The 21571-nt window shown below is 37.3% G+C and overlaps 1 protein-coding gene across 1 annotated transcript in view; it reads right to left on the reverse strand.

The window, feature by feature from the left end:
- MALRD1 (MAM and LDL receptor class A domain containing 1) overlaps positions 1 to 21571 on the reverse strand; it is a 229880-nt gene that overhangs the window by 2366 nt on the left and 205943 nt on the right. Inside the window, exons 37-39 of the mRNA XM_058825112.1 lie at positions 8819 to 8901; positions 8636 to 8726; positions 201 to 276 (exon numbers count right to left, since the gene is read on the reverse strand). Coding sequence (XP_058681095.1) covers positions 201 to 276; positions 8636 to 8726; positions 8819 to 8901 — 250 coding nt within the window. The remainder of the gene's footprint in view (positions 1 to 200; positions 277 to 8635; positions 8727 to 8818; positions 8902 to 21571) is intronic.

A 21571-nucleotide genomic window follows, 5' to 3' on the forward strand; every position in this document is an offset into this window, starting at 1 on the left:
AATTATAAACACTGAGAGGTTGTCAAAACTGAGCTGACTTCAAGTATTACTGTGTGGTTTTGAAAATGCATTGGAACTGATCTGAGTATTGAGTTAATTTCTAATTGTCACTTCTTAAATAGCATTCTCTCAGGGATTACATTCTTTTAATGGAATACTATTTGAGGACTTCCTCAAATACGTTTTTCTGAACAGCTTACCTTTACTTTCCCAGATGATCTAAGGTCTTTGTACAATGGATTGGCAAATGAAGAAATAGCACTTTTCTGCACTTTCCTTGGGAAGTCAAACAAGAAAAAAAAAAAGGAACAAAAACACCATATGACACAGGTCATCAAAGAACCAAACAGATTAAAATTCAAAAGACTTGAGTCCAAAAAAATTGCAGGCTATATATATTTACAACTGAGCTCTACTGAAATTAATGAAATTAAACCAATATTCTGGATAAATAAGGTCTAGGCTAAAATAAAAATTTTTCATACGTTGCTTCAAAAAATATATATGCTTCTGGATGTGCATAGAACTATTTAGTATTTATAAAATGCAGGTATGGTGCTATACATTAAATCAAACATGAGATTACTTTAAAAGTTGCATTCCTATAATTTCTTTGCATGGAATGAGATCATGTTCTTCCTGTATTTTGCTATCACACTGACAATTCAGTGATTAACATGGTCTTAGGCTCCAAGTTCAAGAGCACCTTAGTTATTTCATTGGTATAAGTACTCCACTTTTCCAATTAATTGGGAAAGAACGTGCATTTTGGGTCAAAATCATCAGCATCTGTTTTAAAGCTATACAAGCTTTTTCCACCCATATATTTTTCTACAAAGACAGGAACAAATAATCACTTGAGGTATTGAAATACAAATTTTTCACTAATTAATACAATGCCTTAAACAATTTATAATAGAGTATTAGGACAAATTTTGCTATTTATGAATCTCATGTCCATTACCTCATCTGGAGATTTAAAGTTGATAGAGGTCTTCATGTGCCCCATTTCTTTCTGGAAGCACTTATGACCTGTGCAGTTAATCAGATTTATTCTGCAAAAGCAGAATGGGCATGGAACATGCTGCCTAGATCTAATTTTTTTTCCCTAATAGATGACTAGTTGTTAATATTCCACCTTGCTTGAAATCACAGAATCATGGACTCATTAATGTTGGAAGAGAACTGTAAGATCACTGAGTCCAACCTTTGACTGATCACCACCTCTTCAGCTGGACTAAGTGCCATGTCCAGCCCCTTCCACCTCCAGGTTTGGTGACTCCACCTCCATTGGCACTCTGTTCCAATGCTTAACAACCCTTTTGATGAATAAATTCTTCCTGATGTCCAGCCTGAAGTTCCCTAGCACAGCTTGAGGCCATGTCCTCTTGTCCTGGCACTCATTCCTTGGAGAAGGGACTCACCCTCTCCTGGCCACAGTCTCCTGCCTCAGGCAGTTATAGAGAGCAGTAAGGTCTCCCCCGACCTTTCTTTTCTTTTTGCAGGCAAAACACTTCCTGCTCCCTCAGTTGCTCCTCATAGGAATTAATTTCTACACCCTTCACCAACTTTGTTGCTCCGGACTCTCTCCAGCGCCTCAATGTCTTTGTTATAGTGAGATGCCCAGAATCATCAAAGCTGTTCCAATACTACATAAAAAGCAACGGATGTATTAGTTAAAATTACTGAAGAATGAAGCAGAAGCTTATCTTTGCTTCTGAAGTGATGCATGTATTTCTTTGGGGTTTTATCCACAGTCTTTGTGCCTTGTGTACATAAAAATCTGCATGGACAGTATTCTAAGACAAAAATTTTCCCTAAAGCTTCCCATCAGCCTTGATGATGGAGAAATAAATTTTGTTGTGTGTTTCTGTGTGTGTTTCTGTTCCAAAGCTGCTCCTGCAGGTGGTTGAAGCTATGTCTCCCTAGAATCTGATAGACAGGCTCTGTGTTTCTGGGGTAGGCAGGACTGAGGGGACAAGAGCAGCCACAGGAGCACGGCCCACAGAGATGTTGGGAAGGGAAGCTGTTCCTCAGTGGGAACCACAGAGGAGACACATTGAATAATTTCTGTCACAAATAGCTAAAACCAGAATGGCTGAATGGGAGGAAGACACAAGTTAAGGCACAGAAATATTCTACCTTATGAATTAAATCAGTGCAAGAAACTAAGTTTGAATTTTATACTAAACCAGACATGTCTCCCTAAAATATTTCACAAGACTGTCAGAAAATAATTGCTTCTAATGCCAGTCTCATAATTTGTTTTGATTACCTGACACAACAATGGGGAGAGCTGAATATTTGAACCTGTTAATTTTTTCATTTGATCTAATCTTAACTGTAATAAATAATGATATTCTGACTCATTTAGTTTGCTTAGTGAAGCAGTGAAAGATTATTTATATGCCTACTAAGTGTATGTTTTCATCCCAGTCCTCCTGAATGAAGTCCAGAAAATGTGTACAAAATTTATTTTTTACTCTAAATATGAAAGCATGGTTCACAAAATATAAGGCCAGAAGCAAACTAAGATGAGAAGTTTTTAAGGAGTTTGGCTCTGCTTCTAAACTAGTGCCCAAAGGGCCACACTTGCATGCCTTAATTTTGGTGCCTCATTGAGACCTCACAAACCAACTGTATGGCCTAAAAGCATGATATGAAATTAAAAAAATCACTTCTCTTTAGAGTCAGTTGAGACACTTCCAGAGGGCAACACAGGTCACACAATTCTCAGTGTGAACCACCCTTACTGTGCCAGTAGCAAACGGTAAGGACAGGGATTGGTCTGATTCTCTTTCATCACTCCTTTAAACTGGAGCAGTTTGTGCAGGACACATGCACAGCTTACTGGGGCAAGAGCATGCTGAGCACTTGGGTCTGTCCTGAGGGCAGGAGGGTGCTGAACACAGATCTCCAGCTTCCTCTGCAAGGAGGAGAACTAACCAGAAGGACACTGGGCCAAACTGTGGGCACCTAACAGAGTGCTGGCCAAGTTCTTCAACAACACATTTTTGGTTGCTGTGCTGAAATCAGTCCTGTCTATGTCTCAAACAATAAAATTGAGTCCAGCAGATTTCAGGTGTCTTCCCCCTGTAGATCTAAATCATGAAAAGCATATGTATTGGTCACTGAATCTTAGGGATTATGGGAATTTTATGGTCCAAAAGATGAGCACTGCTTGAATTTATGCACCAGAAACTTAGGTGGAAAATGAAATTTCTCAATTTCACTCCTGCTCTTACGAACATTTTTGTCAAAATTCAAAAGCCACCTTGAATATACTACCTTATATAACTTATTCTACACATACATACACCATATATAAACACAGATTCATACATATGATATATGTAGATACATGTAGATTAATACATAGATATGTGTTCATTCATACAAACTTATATATATGGTTATCCCTGTTTGTGAATGTAGCAAGCAATACTTTCTAAAGGATATCAATAGATGGCCTTAAAATTTCTAAAATATTTTCAAATTGCTTAAAAGGCCTTAAAGAATTTGTAAGAGAAAGTTTAATCACATGTTTGCACAAGTGCTATAATCTATCAATTTGATGAGGTAGCAACTGCAGTAAAAAAAGTAAAAAAAAGTAAAAAAAAAAGTAAAAAAATACTCAAATATGTGTGTAAGGTAGTGTAGAGAGAACTGGGTTTTCTAACATAACCAGAAATGCCACAATAAGAATGGAGAGAATTAATCATCTTAGGCTGAGGTAACATTAGGCATAGCTTTACAAGTTCATCTGCATTCCTTAGTAGCAAAAACTACTGATTGTCAGAGGTTTCTCCACTACAATTTCACAAAGACAGGAAGAAGTTTTATGCTCCACAAAAAATCCACCAGCATATAAACAGTCTGCTGTGTAACATCATTCTTGTTAATGAAAATTAAAGTATCTAGATTTCTTTTTTTTTTTTTGGATGCAAGAGCTCATAATTTTGTACTTTCTTTCATACAGAACACAGATTCTTATGAAATACAATGCTGGAGGAATGCTTGTCATCTGATCCATAACAACAATGACAAAGTCCTAGTCGACCAAAGATTTAATTACAATAAGGCTACTAATTAAAATAATCCCTTAAAAGAATTTTTATAGGTGTGCTAAAGCTGCAGTTCTTAAGAGAAACTAAAACTCAAGATCTTAATTTCCAAAGCATGTCTAAAATCTTTTCAACTAAATTTAGGTTTGCTGAAGTAAGCTATATTTTGCACATCCCATAAAAGGAGGCATGATGCAAGGAGAGAAGACTTTCCAGAAGCTGCATCTAAAATAATATACAGACCACTCGGATGTTTGATTCAACTGTTAATATGCTGTAGGGGTTTCCTAAGTCTGTACTTTGTATCTTTTGGGTCTCTTTGGGGAAGTAATTTTGTTTTTTTTAAATCACTCTTTTGCAACTTTCATCTTCGTGATCTTGAAGGCTGCAGACTACAGAGACTGGTTGTGCCTCAGTGTGTTTCCTTCTGTTTCTGTGCAGTCCTTCCTATGTGTGGTGATCATCAGATGTAACATTTCAGAAAAACTGAAAACTTCTGAGAACAGAAGTTTACCCTACAGAGGAATCAATGGATTTGGATAGCAGCATTGGACTAGTACAACAATTCCCAACCAACATTTATGGCTAATGCTTCCAAATTTTGGTTTACTCTTTCCCATAAAACTGTGCATTTTTCTCCCATTATACATGAACTGTATTTGTCTCTGTTCCAGTTCACAAGCTGAAAACCATTCACTAAATGTCATTATGCTGTCATTCTGTTTATCTCTTTGGGATATAGGAACAGAGGCACAGCCAGCAATGACCTCTGGCAGCCCCTCCGATCTGTTTGGAGAGATTCCCTTGGAATATACCACCCATTCCTTCACACCACACCTCCAGAAGGGTATGGTCTGACTGCAGAAAGTCTGGCAACAGAAACTGGGAATCATCATAATTGTAAGTAAGCCTTAACTGTGGAGAAAGACTAAAGCACTGAGCTTGTTTACCCTGAAGAAAGCAGCCTGTAAGGAGGCATGACAACTGCCTTCAAGAACAGAAAAAGCTTCCTGCAAGGAGGAAGGGAATGATCTGTTATTGCCCATGGTGAATAGATATGAACTTAAATGATAAACAGACATATCAGCAGTTGGAATATAACTTTCTAACAGCAAACTTCTTTCTACCCAAGGTACCAATATAGCCTGAGGATGCCATCAAATTCATGTTGCTGGAGGTTTTTAAATGTGAACTCAGGAGTGATACATTTGAGTCTGTGATGTGGCAGGATGAAAAATGGCCTCTGTGGGCCCTTTCTTTCCATGATTTTCTATCATTTTAAAATCCTTTCTCCTAAGACCCCAGTTTTTCACTCTTTTCCTTGTGTGGCAAGATACATTGTTATATGCTTTGGAAAATTTAATGTTCTGTGTTCATTAAGATTGACAGAACTGATAATAGCTGTGGTGCATTGGCCTTGCAGTGGATGGCACAGTTCAGGAACAGGAAAGAAACAACCTGAATTTATCCAGGGATGTTGACTGATTTGGAGACAGTAGTAAAAAGGCATAACTTGGCTGGACAGAAAGTCACTTACTTTTCATACTCTCACATTTCAAATTACAATGAAGCGTTAGAAGGCAGCTGCAAAAAAATGGAAGCTAAAATGAAGCTTTGGTCAACAAGGACAGATGCCACTGATGGAATGGAGCAACTGGCAGCCTTCCCTTCTGGATTAGGGAACATCATGTCTGTAGTGCAAACAGGAATGAGAGAAACTCACAAGCTTCTCTGATTTGGGGCTTCTATACAAAGGTTTCACATATCCCCAGCTGGGGACTGGGAAGTATCTGACATATCTGAATGCTGTCATGGCAATGAAGTATGCTGCTGCCAAGCCATGGAAAGCTGCTTTTATCCATTAGGAAGTAAACTTACATGATGAATTCCAGTAACTCCCACTCAGTAACAGGAGTGATTAAAGCCTGCAGATCAGAAACTAAATTCTGCAAAGGAGAAGGAGATAGAGAAGGGGAAGTAGAGCATCCATTCTGGTTTGAAGGAAAGGGGAAAAGCACTATTATTGTTTCCAGAGAAGAAGAGGGACAAATGTGACTTAGGTTCTCACTGCTGTTAGTGACAAATTTTTAGCTGGCAATCACCTAAGGGATACTCAGCCTATCCCTACTGCCTCTTACCTGGTTTTCTGATGAAAAAAAAAGAATTGTATTGGACTCTTAAGCTTCTCCAGCTCTTGTGCACATTCCTGTACTATATTCCCTGAGACTTAGATGGACCTACACAACATTTTAAGGGAGCTAACACCTACAACTCCTAATGTTCTCCTTTGGAGAACCACCTGCCAGTGCCTGCATGGGTGGGTCTATACAGTAAAGCAACAGGACACTAACAGAAATTACATAAAAATAGCAAGCAAAAGAATTTATCAAAAAGTAGTGAATGTGGCCTCAAGCATGTGAAAGCTTCTCTAGAGTGACTCCAGTGCCTAATGACTTTATGAAAACAACATGGCTCAGGAGGGCTAAAAGCAGACAGAAGTGAAAACCAACTGTAGGTAACTATAATTTATGTGCCAGTAAAATCCTCTCATTCATCAAATCCCTTGAAAAAAATCAGGAGTAAAATCTCATGCCTCTGTGTGGTGCTGTCACATTGTACATTTTACAGACTTCTGCAAACACAAGTCACTTCTTATTATAAAGCTTTATCCTAAAGATCCAAACCTCAGTACATTAACATTGGCTGCATTTTGACTTGTCAGTTCTGATTACTGATTAAGCAGTTCAGGAATAACTTGCCTTAATTTGCTTCTATGTTTCCAGCTGTGATTTTTGTATACCAAATCATGGTAGGCACTAGGTAGTTGAAGAGGAAGAACCTGGATCAACTTATCTTCTCAAATTCAAAATTTCAGATTTCACTGTTTTCACAATTTCAAACAAATTGCCATTTATTAGCTAAATTTTTTTCTTAGGAAGATGCCTAAAAAAGCATTTTGACTTACATATTAAGTAGACTGTGACTGAAAACAAGGAAAATAAAAAATATTTTTTAATAATTATTAATGTGGGCAAAATGATTTGACAATCTCAGTTTATAATAGATAAAATTGGTAGTCACAAAAATTTCCATCATCATAACTTACCTTTCTGGAAGCTTTAATGAAAACAATCAAGACCAGAATAAGCTTTGTTTTGTAAGCTTGTCTAATCCTCTCTTTCACAGCTCTGGTTCTCTACATATCAGGGCTGTGGGATATTCTTAGAGCCATACTAAGAAGATGCTCATTCATCCCTGTTTTATACCTAATAGGACCATATTGCTTAGCATCATATTGCAACAGGGTAGAAAAAAGACTACTTTTTTTGGTAGAATAAGTAATTATAAGAAAAGAAAAAATTATTCCTTAAATATAGATTTATGGGTAAAAGAGATGTGAATGGCAGTGCAGTAACCTTTGAGTAGACATTTATGAAAGAAAAACATAGAGGGAGTGTTGAATGAGAGCACAGAAGTAGTAGTGGAGGAAACGAGAATATTTTTTGAATTAAAACACTATCAAACATGTTTTGAGAAATTAAACTCTTTTTTCAAAGATAAATATTGAAATGACAAAAATAAAAATGCAGCGGCTCTTACAATAGAGGTAATCTTGCACTTCTGAAGTGCTTTGCCATATGTGTGCCTTGGCAGGTTCTATTAATGTGAATGAATTAAATCTTAAAGCCCTGTGAAATCAGATAAGGAAATGTTATTCCTCCTTTCAAGAAGAGGAAGATGTAAGGAAAGCAGGTGAAGCTGTGCACTCAATTAACAGAAGCACAACCAATAAAGGTTTCTGCTTCAACATTTTGTTCTGTGTCCACAGACAGCTCTACCTGTCAGGGGAGCATGCAGACAGGAGACGTGTCAGCAGCAATAATGTCAGGACAGCAGTCTGCACAGTTTAGTAGATACTTTGGGAGATAACAACATCCCCAAAGAGAGGGAAGTCTATAGCAGAGAACAAGTTTAAAGGAAAAGAGACAGCTTTGAAGATGAATTCTGGAGAGGAAAATGAAGGGTGAGGAAAATCTAACAGCACAAAAATGGACAAGGAAATGTGCAACAGGAATTGCTGAAAGGGAGGAAGGGACAGTGCTGGGTACTTGCTGGCAGAGAAGGATCTAGCAGAATAAGTTGAGAGGTAGGCAGAGAAACAATACAGAGGTTAGAGTAAAATAAACAAGGAGGAGAGAAAAAGCAGAGATTATCGAAGGAGAGAAAAAACAGATTATCAGAGGGATGGCAGGAAGGGCTTGTAAATATATCTGTGAAATACTGAATTGTCAGTTGAAGGCATATCCTAAAAGCCTCTAAATTTTATAATTTAAGAATACGCATACAATGCCACAATCAAAACATTCTATGCAATCAAGCCATTGCTCATTGTTTCCAGACTGGGGCCCACTAAGGTCAGCTTTTGTTGCAAAGTTATGTTCTCTGCTTAGTGTTTTGTATGAAGGCAGACTGTAGGGAAATTCAAAACTGAAACCAATGAGCCTGGGCAGCTGGCCATTGCTCTGTGCCACATTTGTGTCTGCTATATGCAAAATAAAAGTTTTACTTACATTTCTGGCACTTTCTTCTTCGAAAGAAAATACAAGGCAGCAACTGTAATTTTAATCAGTAAGAAGCCGATACCCAATCCAATCCAAATATCTGCAAAATCAGAGCAATCAAAGACAGAAATAAGTAAAATGAAAGACTCAAAGGATGAATTGAAAGACATTACTTTCTCTTTACAGACCTACCATTTTGGAGGGGACTTGAAGTTGGAGGCTGAAGAGGCTTAGCACTTATGTGGCAACGATTTCCTTTCCATCCTTTTCCACATCTGTAATAAAACAAGAATTTTTGAAGAAAGGAGGAGAAAGGATCATAAACAGTGATGAGCACGCAGGAAAGGCCAAAGTTTTGAGCACTTTTGCCAGTGACTAAAGCTTATCCAGGAATCACAAAGAGCAGCATCAAAGTTAATATAATGGAATCTAAGTGAGAAATACACAAAGAAAATTAAGAGAGAAAAAAATAAAATTAAGTTCAAAGATTAGAATTGGCTTCCTTTTCCATAATGCCATGATATTGTTCTCTCACAGCAAAAGAAACGTGACCAGTTTCCATGTATCCCCCATGTGAGGGTTAAATACATATCTGAGTTGAGGGACTGGGACCCTAATATAGAGAAAGACACACAATTAGAATATGAGAAAAATCTTTTTCTCCTGTCATCTAATTTTTTCTCTTGTTTTTCTAATTGAATTTTTTTTTTGTAAAAATGGTACTTCTCCAACAAATGCCTTGTCAAAACCAAAGCTTCACTTGAATGCAGCCGTGTAAAATTATTCCAAAGTTTCTGTTTGGTAAAATTCAGTCTTGATTTGAAGTGACCAAAATATAAAATATCTGACACAAGATTTGCTGTTTTGATTTACACTTGCTGCTTAATGGTTAATCAAATTCAATAAAAAGGACTATATCATTTGTTACTTTAATTTGCCTCAATTAAGCTTTTGTCTACCTGCTTTTATTGTGGCCTTCTGTCTCCATGAGAATGAAGGGACCCTGCACACCTAGGTGAGACACATGCAATTTGGGGAATTTCAAAATAGCTGCAGCATAAAGGGTTGTTAGGGGGATGCCCACACACTGGCATCTAAATTTCAGGCACCCCACATGGTGTTTGAACCCCATCCTGAGTGTACTGATGGAATGACTTCTACCAGCTTTCCAATTATATGCATGGCTGTTGATTTATGAGCTTCATAAATTTTAAACATTTTTTTAGAAATGTGTATCGGGAAGAAGTGATAGTAGTAGTAGTAGTAGTAGTAGTAGTAGTAGTAGTAGTAGTAGTAGTAGTAGTAGTCCAGTTTCAGTCCTAGTAATGTCAAATGCATGGAAAATTCTTTTCACCTCTTATTCTTTCTTTACAGTTTCATAAACTATTAATGTGGGCTGGAATGCACATTGAGATGCTTGCTAACTCTAACATCACATTTTTTTTCCATAGTCACCACTTTTTAAAATGTAATTTTGAAATTTTAGTTGCCTCTCCTTAAATATATAGCATGAAACCTTACATATACGCAATTAAATATTTTTATTAAGCTTCTTTAATTTGAACATGTGAGAGAGGACTTCATGCCATTTGCCATAGTTTAGCACAAAGTACTGCCCACATGCCTTGCCCTAGCAGCTGCACACTGAGGCATTTCAGAGGGACAGGAATGCTTCATTTTCCCTGAAAATGACTTAGGAGTGCTGGATGGAGGAAGAGGAAGGGTGGGGTGACAGAGAAGCAAGAATCTGTAGCTGCAATGATAACTAGAATCCTTAAAGGATCAAGGCATGTCAGAAACCAGATTGATATCCCAGTTTCAGACATGACAGGAAGGTGACTTCACCAAAGACCAAAAGAGACTGATGCACAATTTATTGCAATTCAGTCTATGGTTAAAAAATTCTGGGCAGAGACTATGCCAGAAAGGAAGTACCAGCTCTACTCAAATACAGTGGGCAGAGGGAGATTTTATTTAACCCATTTACACCACAGATGGGTTTTCTGTGGTTAAAGGGTTACCTTATTCAAGGTTACTAATTCATAAACTAACAAATCCTAGCTTTAGAAATTAGAGCCAGTAGTATATTCTGACATGCTAAGTCTAAAGAAAAAATGGTATTTCAGCTGACAGCTCTGAAATGGCTGAGCTGGAAACCCGTTGTATTCAGTGACTGAAAATACCTGGTCTCTTCAATCCTCCTTCTTCTTCAGCATACTACAAAAAATCGTGTTATTCATGAGCTGCTCTTTTATGCAGACTGATGATCTTATAAAAATGTCAAATTGCAGCTGGGCTGACACCAAGCTCTGTGGATCCATGTAGAAACATTGCAATCTGCTGGTAATCACCCATCAAAAGACTTTTCTGATTGCTCTCAATTGTATAATTCTCTTTCTCCCTGTTTGCCAGATATTCTGTTGAACTAGATATGCTTTTAACCAAAATTGGCCTCTTTCTTGTCACTGCAGGACTTACTTGGCTGTAAAAGAAAGAATAAGAACACAGATTTGCAGCTGTGCCCAAGCACTACTCAGAGTGGCAAGGAGAGGTGCCATTTGCTGGTTTGGAGGCATCAGGACATACCTCAGAGCTGCAAAGAGGCAGTTCATAAAGCAGGTGTGGTACTGGTAGGACTGTAGGAAAGTTCTACTATACAGAAATATCTAAATATACCTTCATATGCTGTGCTTCCATTTATTGATGGAGTATTTCCCCGTATTCATGCTATGTTTGAATTGTGGATAAAAAAGTTAAGCATCTTTTAGTTTATCTTCCTATAAACATAGGTTTTGTGATCAACTATTAACTCCCTTGGCTTGGCCATTCATTCCTCTTCAAATCTCTGAATGCTACATGACACCACTTAGGAATCTGATGTCAGACTATCAAGGTGTAATTTTAGCCAGTGAAATGATTTTCCACTGCATCCGTCTAGGTTGTTACTGCAAGTATCACTGACATTGGCTGGGGAATAAAGAAAAGTGTAAAAATGGATAAAGGTAGAGCAAAGATAATATCTCTGGAACTTGGTAATTTATAAGAAAAAATTCAGAAAACAAATTGATGGGAAAATTGTTGTAAAGCATGAAGCATGGGGACTATTTTATAGGGAGAGGGAAGAGTGAAGGCAAAAAAAGATGAAGATAGTGAAAACATGATAGCTAATCCTTAAAGACCAGGATGGAAAAGGAGTGCTAAACAACAACAACAAAAAGAGTAAATAAATTGGTTAAGTGCTCCCACATGTATCTTCACACATTAATTTATTTGTTATTTTTTAACTGTGATAGGGAATCTTAGCCATCATCTCTGCCACTGAGGTAAAGCATTAGACTGTCAGAAAAATCTCATTTATAATTTGGAGATTCGTTCAACCCTTTATCAGATTTGTTTTTTCATTACTAACAAAATTCCATCTTCCCAAGTAAAAAAAAAAAAAAAAAGACAAGTGAAAGTAAGAGTTACAGCTAGTTTAGATGCCTGCAACTTTCAGTGAGTCGCCAAGAAAAACTTGGGAAAATTGCTCATTAATAGCTCTCAGCTGATACAAACATTGCCTCTGGCTTTTAATGAAGCCAAGCTTTTCTGTTCCCAGAATTGAGGGAAACATCTCTTAAATATTCAAAACAATCTCGTTTCATAAATGTCTTGCAAGATTTTGTTCCTTCTATTTCTGTCATCTCTAGAAACTCCAGCTGACTACAGTGATAGCTGTGATGGAGAACTCACTCTGTAACTTGAGAGGAAAGGATAGAATGAGATTTCTGTCACCAATATCTGCCAATAACTTAGATCAGAGAAGAAGAGAAGATAACAGTTTAGACATGAAGGTTAAATAAAATGTAAATAGTTTTTATCAAACTACTCCAGTTATTTCTCTGTATTAGAAACCTGAGATGCACTTTCAAAACAAATTTTTAAGGCATGGTCTTCTTTAGGACAGCTGGAAGTTTTGCTAAGAAATGCAGAATGAAAATCTTTTACAGGTTTGAAAATGCTATACCACTATATATTATTTTATATTTAACAAAATCCAGAAACTATTGCAGGCAAAAACCAACCAATCAGACTAGTTGGTTAGAAGCTATGAAGAACTTACATGACAAAACACAGAACCTATCATCCTTAAGAAATGAGATACATGTAGCCCCTTTTTGAGTCTGACTCTCCATGGCCTCCTGCCTGTGCAGTCCTTTGCAGCTGTGTTGTTGTGTGGTGTTGAAAAGATCTTCTCGTCTAGTGACATTTCCTGTAGGCTTCACACTCTGTCCAAAGCATGAAGTGCTAGGCAGTTGATAAAAAACTGGAGGAGTTCCTCTTTTCATTGAGGAATAAAATAAAAATATTGGGAAAAAAAGGTGGCAAGGACAATCGTGGTGTAAGTTTATAGTGATTTTGAGGAGATGGATGAGGTTTCCCTAGGTGTTTGTACTGGGGGCACAGAATACACAATCCTATGCTTTTGCAATCACAAAATAATAGTCTCAACCCTCAGACTTCATTTGACTGTTACTGCAAAACTGTATCAGTGAATAACAGTAATAATACCAGACATCTTTATAGGAAACCAAGTCAAACTTCGCCTTAGTACTGTGCAACCCTTGGGACAATCAGTCCTGAAGTTAACTTTGGTTAACAGCACCAGGTCAGAGCAGCCTTTGCACACACCCAAGAGATGACTCCCTTAAGTCCAGATAATGAAGGAGAACACTCTTAGCTACCCATCCACTGCTGAGCATGGACTGTTCTTCTAGGATGCTGATAAGTTGCTTCTTCAAAGTCATGATTACTCTTCCCTCTGATGAGAACAGCCAGGGATACGCTAGTGCTGTTGTGGTATAAAGACCTTAAGGATTACAGATCAGCCATGTCTTCTGGGCTATGTGTTAAATCTTCATTAGCGGGGTAATGGGAATTTTGAAGAGCTTCCTTAATAATCCTCTTCTGCTATTTTATTTTTAAGACAGACAATTCTGAAAAGACTGAATTTATCTCTTGAGCCATGAAGCCAAAATTCCACATTATTTATGTACGATTAATTTTCGTGGACTAATGACATCTTGACTAATTAGCAGCTCCGCATTTTATACAAGTCTTAAGCTTATCTGAAATACAGATATAGCCATTGCAATCCTTTTAGACAGGAAACTCCTCCTAGTTGAAACAGGAGGAGCAACAGAGAAAGACAGATGAAATAGCACTTGAATACTTCCATCCCAGTGCACATCCTAATCTATCCTGCCTGACAAAACGTCTTCTCCTATTAGTGAGTTCTTATAGAAAAGTCAGTCTAGAAGGCAGAATGTTAACCCTTCAGATTTGCTTCCAGGATTTCCCCTCATTAATCCCCATATACATACTGGTAATGCAGAGAAAAGAACTTAGCATTGCCTGTGTTGCTCCATCCTGTGCCTGCAGTTGGGGCTCATCTCACTCAGAATGAAAAATAAAAACCAGACAAGGTGTCCAGTGTTTTCCATATTCAGTCAGGGCATTTTTAATTTACAAGAACATGTCTGGCTAATACACTGCTTCATTTCAGAATACCAAAGCACACCTCCTTTTCCTATTTTTATCTGGAAAAAATTGTTATACAGAAAATCTAATCTGTTATGCCTTGTGCATGTTCAGAATGACCAAAAGTTATTCAGCCAACTATTCAGTGTTGGTATTAATAGTATGTAGATTAGGGCAGTAATGTGTGGATGATTGTAGCTATATATTCCCCTGAACATGACTGTACACTTTGCAATGTCCTTTAGAGAATGTTCTTATGACTCTGCTCCAATGCAGTGAGACAGTACCTTCTGTGTGAGCTCAGATTGGCCATGTTTATAATACATTACATGGGGAACATGTAATATATTATAAACTCACATTGTCTGGGAGCTGTGCCACGTATGCCTACATGCTGGACAGCTGCTGTGTAGCAGTGCAGGCTGCTCCAGGAGTGGTGTTGGATGATACAGGGGAAAAAACCCACCCAAACCACAACTCCAGCTTCTTGTGGGAACAGAATTTACATCTCTCTGCTATAGCAGTGTAGAAGTTTCTCTGTTCACTAGGCTTTGCAACCAACATAGTGCAAATGAAGCTTCATTAGATTCTGAATGAAAACAGCAACTCTTCTTTCCATTATGAAAGAAGCAGCAAAATCTACTGCAGCAAAGTAGTTATCCTTTTGCACACACACATGAAAGATCCTCAAATGCTGTAAACTCCCACTAGCACATCAAGGAATAAGAGAGGAACAGGAGCTCCCCACAAATGGTCATAAAAGAAAGCTGACTAAACTTCTGAACAGAATTATGTGGTGTGGATCTGTATGCTAACAGAGGCCTGGAATTTGAGGATATAGATATGGCTTCTATTCTGAAAACTGTTAAAATTTATAAGTGGCAAATACAAATGAATCAACATGAAGGAGAGTTCTAAAAGAACTACAAGCACTCTGTGAAAAGATCTATGCATCCTCATAGATTTTCAAGGAAAGTAATGGCTCACTTTGTATCATAAAAGCCTGCAGTATGCATAATGAGTAAGATAGAAGACTTTCGAGATTACAGTGATTAAAGTCATATGGCAGAGTCTGAAAAGATCAGATTTAATTTACACAGAAGATGAGTGGGAGCAGATATGCTGAAGGTAAACAAAATGATATATGGTAAATGGAAGAAAAATCATGCGTTGCTGTCTATCTTCTAGAACATTCAATCAAACTGAAAGGAAATACATCTTAAACTAATAATAAAGGACCTATTTGTCACACAGCTGTTAGCTGACCTGAGGGAGTCCTTGTCCCACAGCAAGTCTTAAAAGCCAAGAACTTAATGATCTGTAGTAAAGAGAGCTCCTTTAATCAGAGAATGAAACTCTTTAGAGATTACAGAGTCCAATGTGATAACTGATGGCAATTTGGAAGAAAATTCATATATTGGCATCATTATCTTTTATATGTACCTTTTCTTCAGTGTGTGCTGGGAGCTGCTCCCAGGTTCCTAGCATGACACACTGATTACTCATTGCTCTTATAGCCACAATGAGAGGTTCTAATTACAGCCTGAGTTGAATAGCAGAATTGTTATAAGGAAGGAGGAGGTCAGTGTATCTAATTGTTTTTCATAGAGATACACAATGAAACTATGGTAACCAGTTTAAAGGTTTAGAGTGGCATTTAATTCTTCAAGCATTAAGCACCTGAAAAGGGAGGGACCTAGAGACAGTTTCAACAAACTCAGACTAGGTGAAATAAAGAGACCAGTTCTCACTGGGTCCTTTACCTGTGTCTGTAACAGTGTCACAATGAATAATTCTGACTAAATGGGTACGTTTAGCTTTTTCACAGCCAGGCAAGAGGAACAAAACCTTAATGTTTGCTGTGATATGTTGAAACAGAAAATAAGCAACTTCTGGTTTTAGAATGAGAGCATGAAGGTGAGATTTTTATCCTGGTCAGCTCGTGGATGACTTCCTGTTAGGTGCAGGCAAACCCTTTATTACATGGGGAAGGATAAATTCTTCCTCTAATGCCTGTCATTTTGAACAGAGAGGTTGGAAAATTTCAAAGCAAATATTTCTTCACTGAAATTAGTTAATACATGAAAAGGCTTATATTTCATGGAGAATTTGAATCTAAATATTAAACAAATTCTGTCAGAACTTGAAACCTGCCTGATCTGCCTGATTTCTTTCTGGCTCCTAATGTAAACACTTCAGAACAAAGTAAAATTTTGAAGTTATTCTGATGAGAATTACACCAATCTGAAAAACAAATTACTTTATTGTTTCCATAAATTCTTTCTGTTTCAGACCAGCGCCTGATAATCTTGCATGACAGAGTGTTTTTCAGGGTGTTTAATCCTATCATAAGTAAATGCAGGCTTATATGGAAATTATTTGCTGTGTCATTTGCTTTTGTGCCTTTAGTGTTTGATGAAATAGGCCCCAGCAGAATTCACTGAAGGTTGGTATGTGACATGCACTGTGGTTTATGGCACAGATTTATTCAGCCACACCAAAGAAGCAGAAGTACATGTTCAGAGCAGATGGCCAGACCTGAAATCCACCATTTAAAAAACTACACTCCTTTTCATGCTAGCTTTTCTCACCTTCTCAAATAATAGTTTTCTGATCACAGATTTTTCATTACTATATCACTGAGTAAAAAGCTCCCTTGGGAAAAATTGTGAAGTTAATCCTGGCACTGAAGAAATACTTTGTTGCTAAATTCAGCAGGTAAATGACTACTCAGCTAGATAATAAACAAATTAAGTCTTAAGATTTTTTTAAGAAGAAAAAAACGGTGCTTTTTAAAATTAAATTTTCTCTAGGACAAAACCAGTATTTCAACCTTTACTTAAAGATCAAACAACCAGCAATCATGTGGTTTAATTCTGACTGAAGCTGATATGAGGCATCCACACAACAGAGAAAGAAACAACTTGAAACAATGCAGTGGCTACACTGATCACCGATGGCTGGAGGTAAGAGTCCAAACCACAGCTGAGTCCTGAGTTTCAGCCCACTGCTTCCAGAGCTGTGCTTTGCAAAAAGCGACCCTCTGGACACATCACTTTGTCCATAAAATAGCGTTATCATTTTAAGCCTGGATGAACCAGGCTTAGTCGTGTTGTGAATTAGAATCACATTGTGGCACACTGTGGGCACGGGGCTGGCACCTTGTTTGCTGAGGGAAGTTGGGCGCAAGTACTGCAAGCGATGTGCTTAGCATGTGGAGCACATCAGCAATGAGAAAAGGGACTAATCTGCACCTTCTCTTGTTCTAAGGAACCTTGGAGACTGAAACATAGCACATTACCTTTTGCCATATGAAGAGAGGCTGCCCAAGATGTCTGTATCATTACAGCAGCACATGAAAAGTGAAAAAGTTCACTCCAGAGATACACCTTAGCTTAAATCAGCTGACAGAAAAGAAGCAGTCCTTCATGCCAGCCTGTCTATCCATCTTGTTTCCAGTTTTTTCTTCCTCCTTGTTTTCTTTTTGTTCAATCTTCCATGCTTTTCTTTCTTTGACCCTCTTATGTTTCTCTTCTGTTCTTTCCCTCCTTCCCTTTTGCTCTTTGTGGAACATGCATTTGGAGCTGACCTTTGACTTGCTCTTGAAGAACACTTCAAGTAAGTGAAGAATATAGAGAGAAAGAGGGCAAGAAGATAAAGAGGTAGAGAAACAGAACCTCTAGGAAACACAATTTACATGTCTGTGTCTCAAATATAGACCTTAGCTGCGACTTTTAGAGGGCTGAATAGAGACTAAGGAATGACCTGACAGAAAGTCTGGCTGTGCAGCTGTATCGGCAGCTGGTAGCAAAATTATTTTTCTTTCAAAATTAGCACTGATTTCACATTTAAGCAAGATAAGGCAATAATGCAATAAATTATAGAAGAGACCTGTTCATTTCACAGGAAAAAGTTTTTTGCTTAGATTACAATGCTGTGCTAGAACAGATAGGGTTCTCTATAAGTAGAAAATGTGATAAAAGATCTGAATATATTTACAGTGGCTGTAGTTTAGCACAGAGACCATCCTTTTATTGCCTTGTTTCTGCTAGATTATGGGTTGGGATTTTTGGGGTGTTTTGGGTTTTTTAGAACTTTCTGTTTGTTTGTTTTGTTTGTTAGGTTATTGTTATTATTATTGATTTTGTTTTGTTTGTTAATTTTTTTTTTTGGTTTCTTTTGAGGTTTTTTGGGGGGTGTTTTTTTTTCTCTTTGTTTTTTTTTAATGTTTGGTCTTATTGCTTTTAATCAATAATACTAACTAACTGTAACTACATTATTATCTGAATTATAGCTAAGTAAGAAATAATAGATATTTATTTCAGTCAGCTCATGTATCTGCTTTTCACTGCAGTTTACCCTCTGAATGGTTTTCATGTGAATGAATCTGCAATGTCCAGGTGAAATTAAATAGTTATTTTAAAAGCTTATGCCATGGAAGTGTTTTGACAATTTTAAACTACACACTTGGCACAAATAATATTAACAAAGTTTAAAAGTTATTTTCTTTCTTTTTCTGCTGCCCCTTTTCAGCATTGGTTCAGTCATTTTATCAGCTGAAATGGTTGGCTTTTACCAGAGCCTGCCAACACCAGGCATTGCTCCTGGCAGGTGGATTGTTGTATATATTGGAGATTATAAATCATTTTGTCATTCTGAGACAGTCATAAATGTATCTGCTTGCATGGGGGACAGCACTGTACAATAACATCTAATTCTGCTTCTCACTGCTGTACAAAGGAGGTGCACAAGAACAGGCTAAAATTACATCAACAAGAATACATTCTTTAAAATGTTTCGCTTCTATTTTGAATGTATGCTTATATAAAAAAGCAAAACAAAACAAAACAAAAGACACAAAACTTCTCTTTTTCTTATCATCCATGTACCAGAAAGACAGTGATTTACTCTCTGAATTGCACACAACTCAGAAAAAAACTTCTGCAATGAGTTCTACACATGCCAGCGTGGCTCGCAGAAAATAATGCAGGGATGTTGTCTCTGCATAATTTTCAGGTATTAGAGATGAATTTCACAGATGCTTAGGGAATTCTCTCTCTAGTTTCTTGTTATCAAGTTAAATTTATGAAATCTTCAGAGGAATGACCTTTAAACAATTTATGAGAACCTAAGACACTTTAGATGCAATAAAAACAATTTCATCACAACCTTCCTTCCAGCTCCACATTCTCTTAGCGTTGTTATGGTTACGGAGTCAAGACTTGAGAATTTAGGAGAAGCTGGAACTGAGGATTCCCTTGCAATTTCAATGCAAACCCTCAGGTATGCCTGTTCAAGCACGTATTTAATTGGAAGATCACAAACTTGCCATGCACCTCCCTCCCAGATTTAAAGCTTTGATTCTGATATTCAGTGTTTAGCATTGCAACATGGTTATAATCAGGGAATACAGCAGATGTAATTCACAATACCCAATTAAAAAAAAAAAAACCAAAACAGGAATTGTTATTACAAGTACACAAAGTATTACAAACTTCAAGTAGCTAAATCATCACTTCTGTTCTTAGTATTTAAACATTCAAACTTCAGGCACTTAATACTATTCAATTTGTTGCTATGAAGAGAAATTTGAACTCCAAGTGCATTCTTCAAACAATTATTGAGGAGAATAGATAGGTCTAAATGTGGCTTATTTGAATTAATTTAATAGAAGAATTAATTTCAACTGTTAATTGTTAATTTCAACCTGGAACTTTGATGAAGCAAAATCTTCCCTGTGATTCACATGTCACATATTTGTAATAACATATGTTGAGCTACAGCCAGTGACAGAAAAATTTCTAACAGCATTTCAGCATCCATTCAACAAAGTCTCTTCTTGGTGACAGCCCTGGAATATGCAGTACAGATGAAGAAACGAGAACTATTCCCCTGATATTAGCACTACTGTGCAACGAATCACTGTACATAAAGCAATTCAGAGCAGCCTTTATGCTCCTTTAACATGCACTGCCAGGCAGAACAAAAGCCTAGTTAGCCTGCATTGCTGGTCAACAGCCCTAACAGACAGAGGCAGTATCCAAAAACCTTTGAGATCAAAGAATCCTTGCTATGTTCTGTTTTTCTACTGATGATTTTATGTTAGCAGCTGGGACAAGGTGGCAGGGAGCCATAACAAACATTCTGTATCGATAAGGGGCAGATTTACATTTTGTAAAGCCACAGGACTGAGGTGTTTATATAAGCTGAAGTCAGCTTTTATATAGCTGAAAAAGAGATTTCATTAACCCACTTCTCGTCATCTAAGGACATTGCAATTTTTCATCTATTTGAAATAATAAGTGTATTTTTTCTACAGAGTTCCTGGCAGATGATTTTTTTTACTGCTCTTGAAACAGTCTGTTACAAAGCTGGTGCAATGCCCTAATTTTATTCTTCAACATCAAATAGCTGAAAACCATGACAAGATAACTTACTTTCACAAATACCTTCAAAGAATGAGAATAAGAAATGTATCATATTGATTCACATCAGTTCCTTTTTTCTTTTGGAGTAAATAAATTAATAATATATTATATTGTTACATATATGTTCTCAAATATGACCTGAGGTAATCAACCCTCTAATGTGTAAAAGGAGACTGAACTTATTTGCATTGATAGTTTACTATATTTTGAGTGAAGTTAGACACTGATCTTTTTAAGTTCTTTTGCTATGGTTTATTTTTTTACTAGAAGAATTTTTTCACAGGTAAAATATCCAGTAAAAATGATTTGCTATGGTAGCAGCTGTGTCTGCAGGTGTTTTCCCATGCACAAGTACAAGAGGAGACATGCAGCTGCTATGAAGCAGCAGGAGTCTGAGTCTGCCTCTGCTTGTCTAAAAAGGTGGAAAGCAGAGGAAAACATCCTGCATGATGGACTTTGGTTGTGAGCCAATGTTTGGGACTGAATTTTTTAAATATATTTTTAATATACAGCACAAGAGTTAAAAAAACCTGCATTTTCATTATTTTCTAAATTATATATAGATATAAGAATTTAATATTTTTAATTATTTGAGTAGATATTGTGATTCTTAGCAAATGTAATAAAACTATATTTTGCCAACACTGGATTTAATAATGCCTAGTTTTTAATGTGCTCCCACCCATTCAAATTATTGCTTTATTTCCATTATTAAATATACACATCCCTTGGTTATTTCAAAGGTCTGTGGAAGCCATGAGAGATAGTCAGGTCTACAGTCAGGTGTTTGTGCCCTTCCTCCCTCACATCTCTGATGGACAATGTGATTTGCCCCAAGATAAGGACACCAGGTGGGTGTTGCAGGAGGATCTGTCAGGTGCTCCCACAATGAATGATTCCAGCATGGTCAGGCTGTGATGGTTGTGGCTGACTTTGGGGCACATCAGCCTTCCAGTGTGCAAAGCGCTGCTGGGGACTGGGCCAGCTGGGCTCAGGA

Source organism: Ammospiza caudacuta, chromosome 1, assembly GCF_027887145.1.
Source record: "Ammospiza caudacuta isolate bAmmCau1 chromosome 1, bAmmCau1.pri, whole genome shotgun sequence".
NCBI lineage: Eukaryota > Metazoa > Chordata > Aves > Passeriformes > Passerellidae > Ammospiza > Ammospiza caudacuta.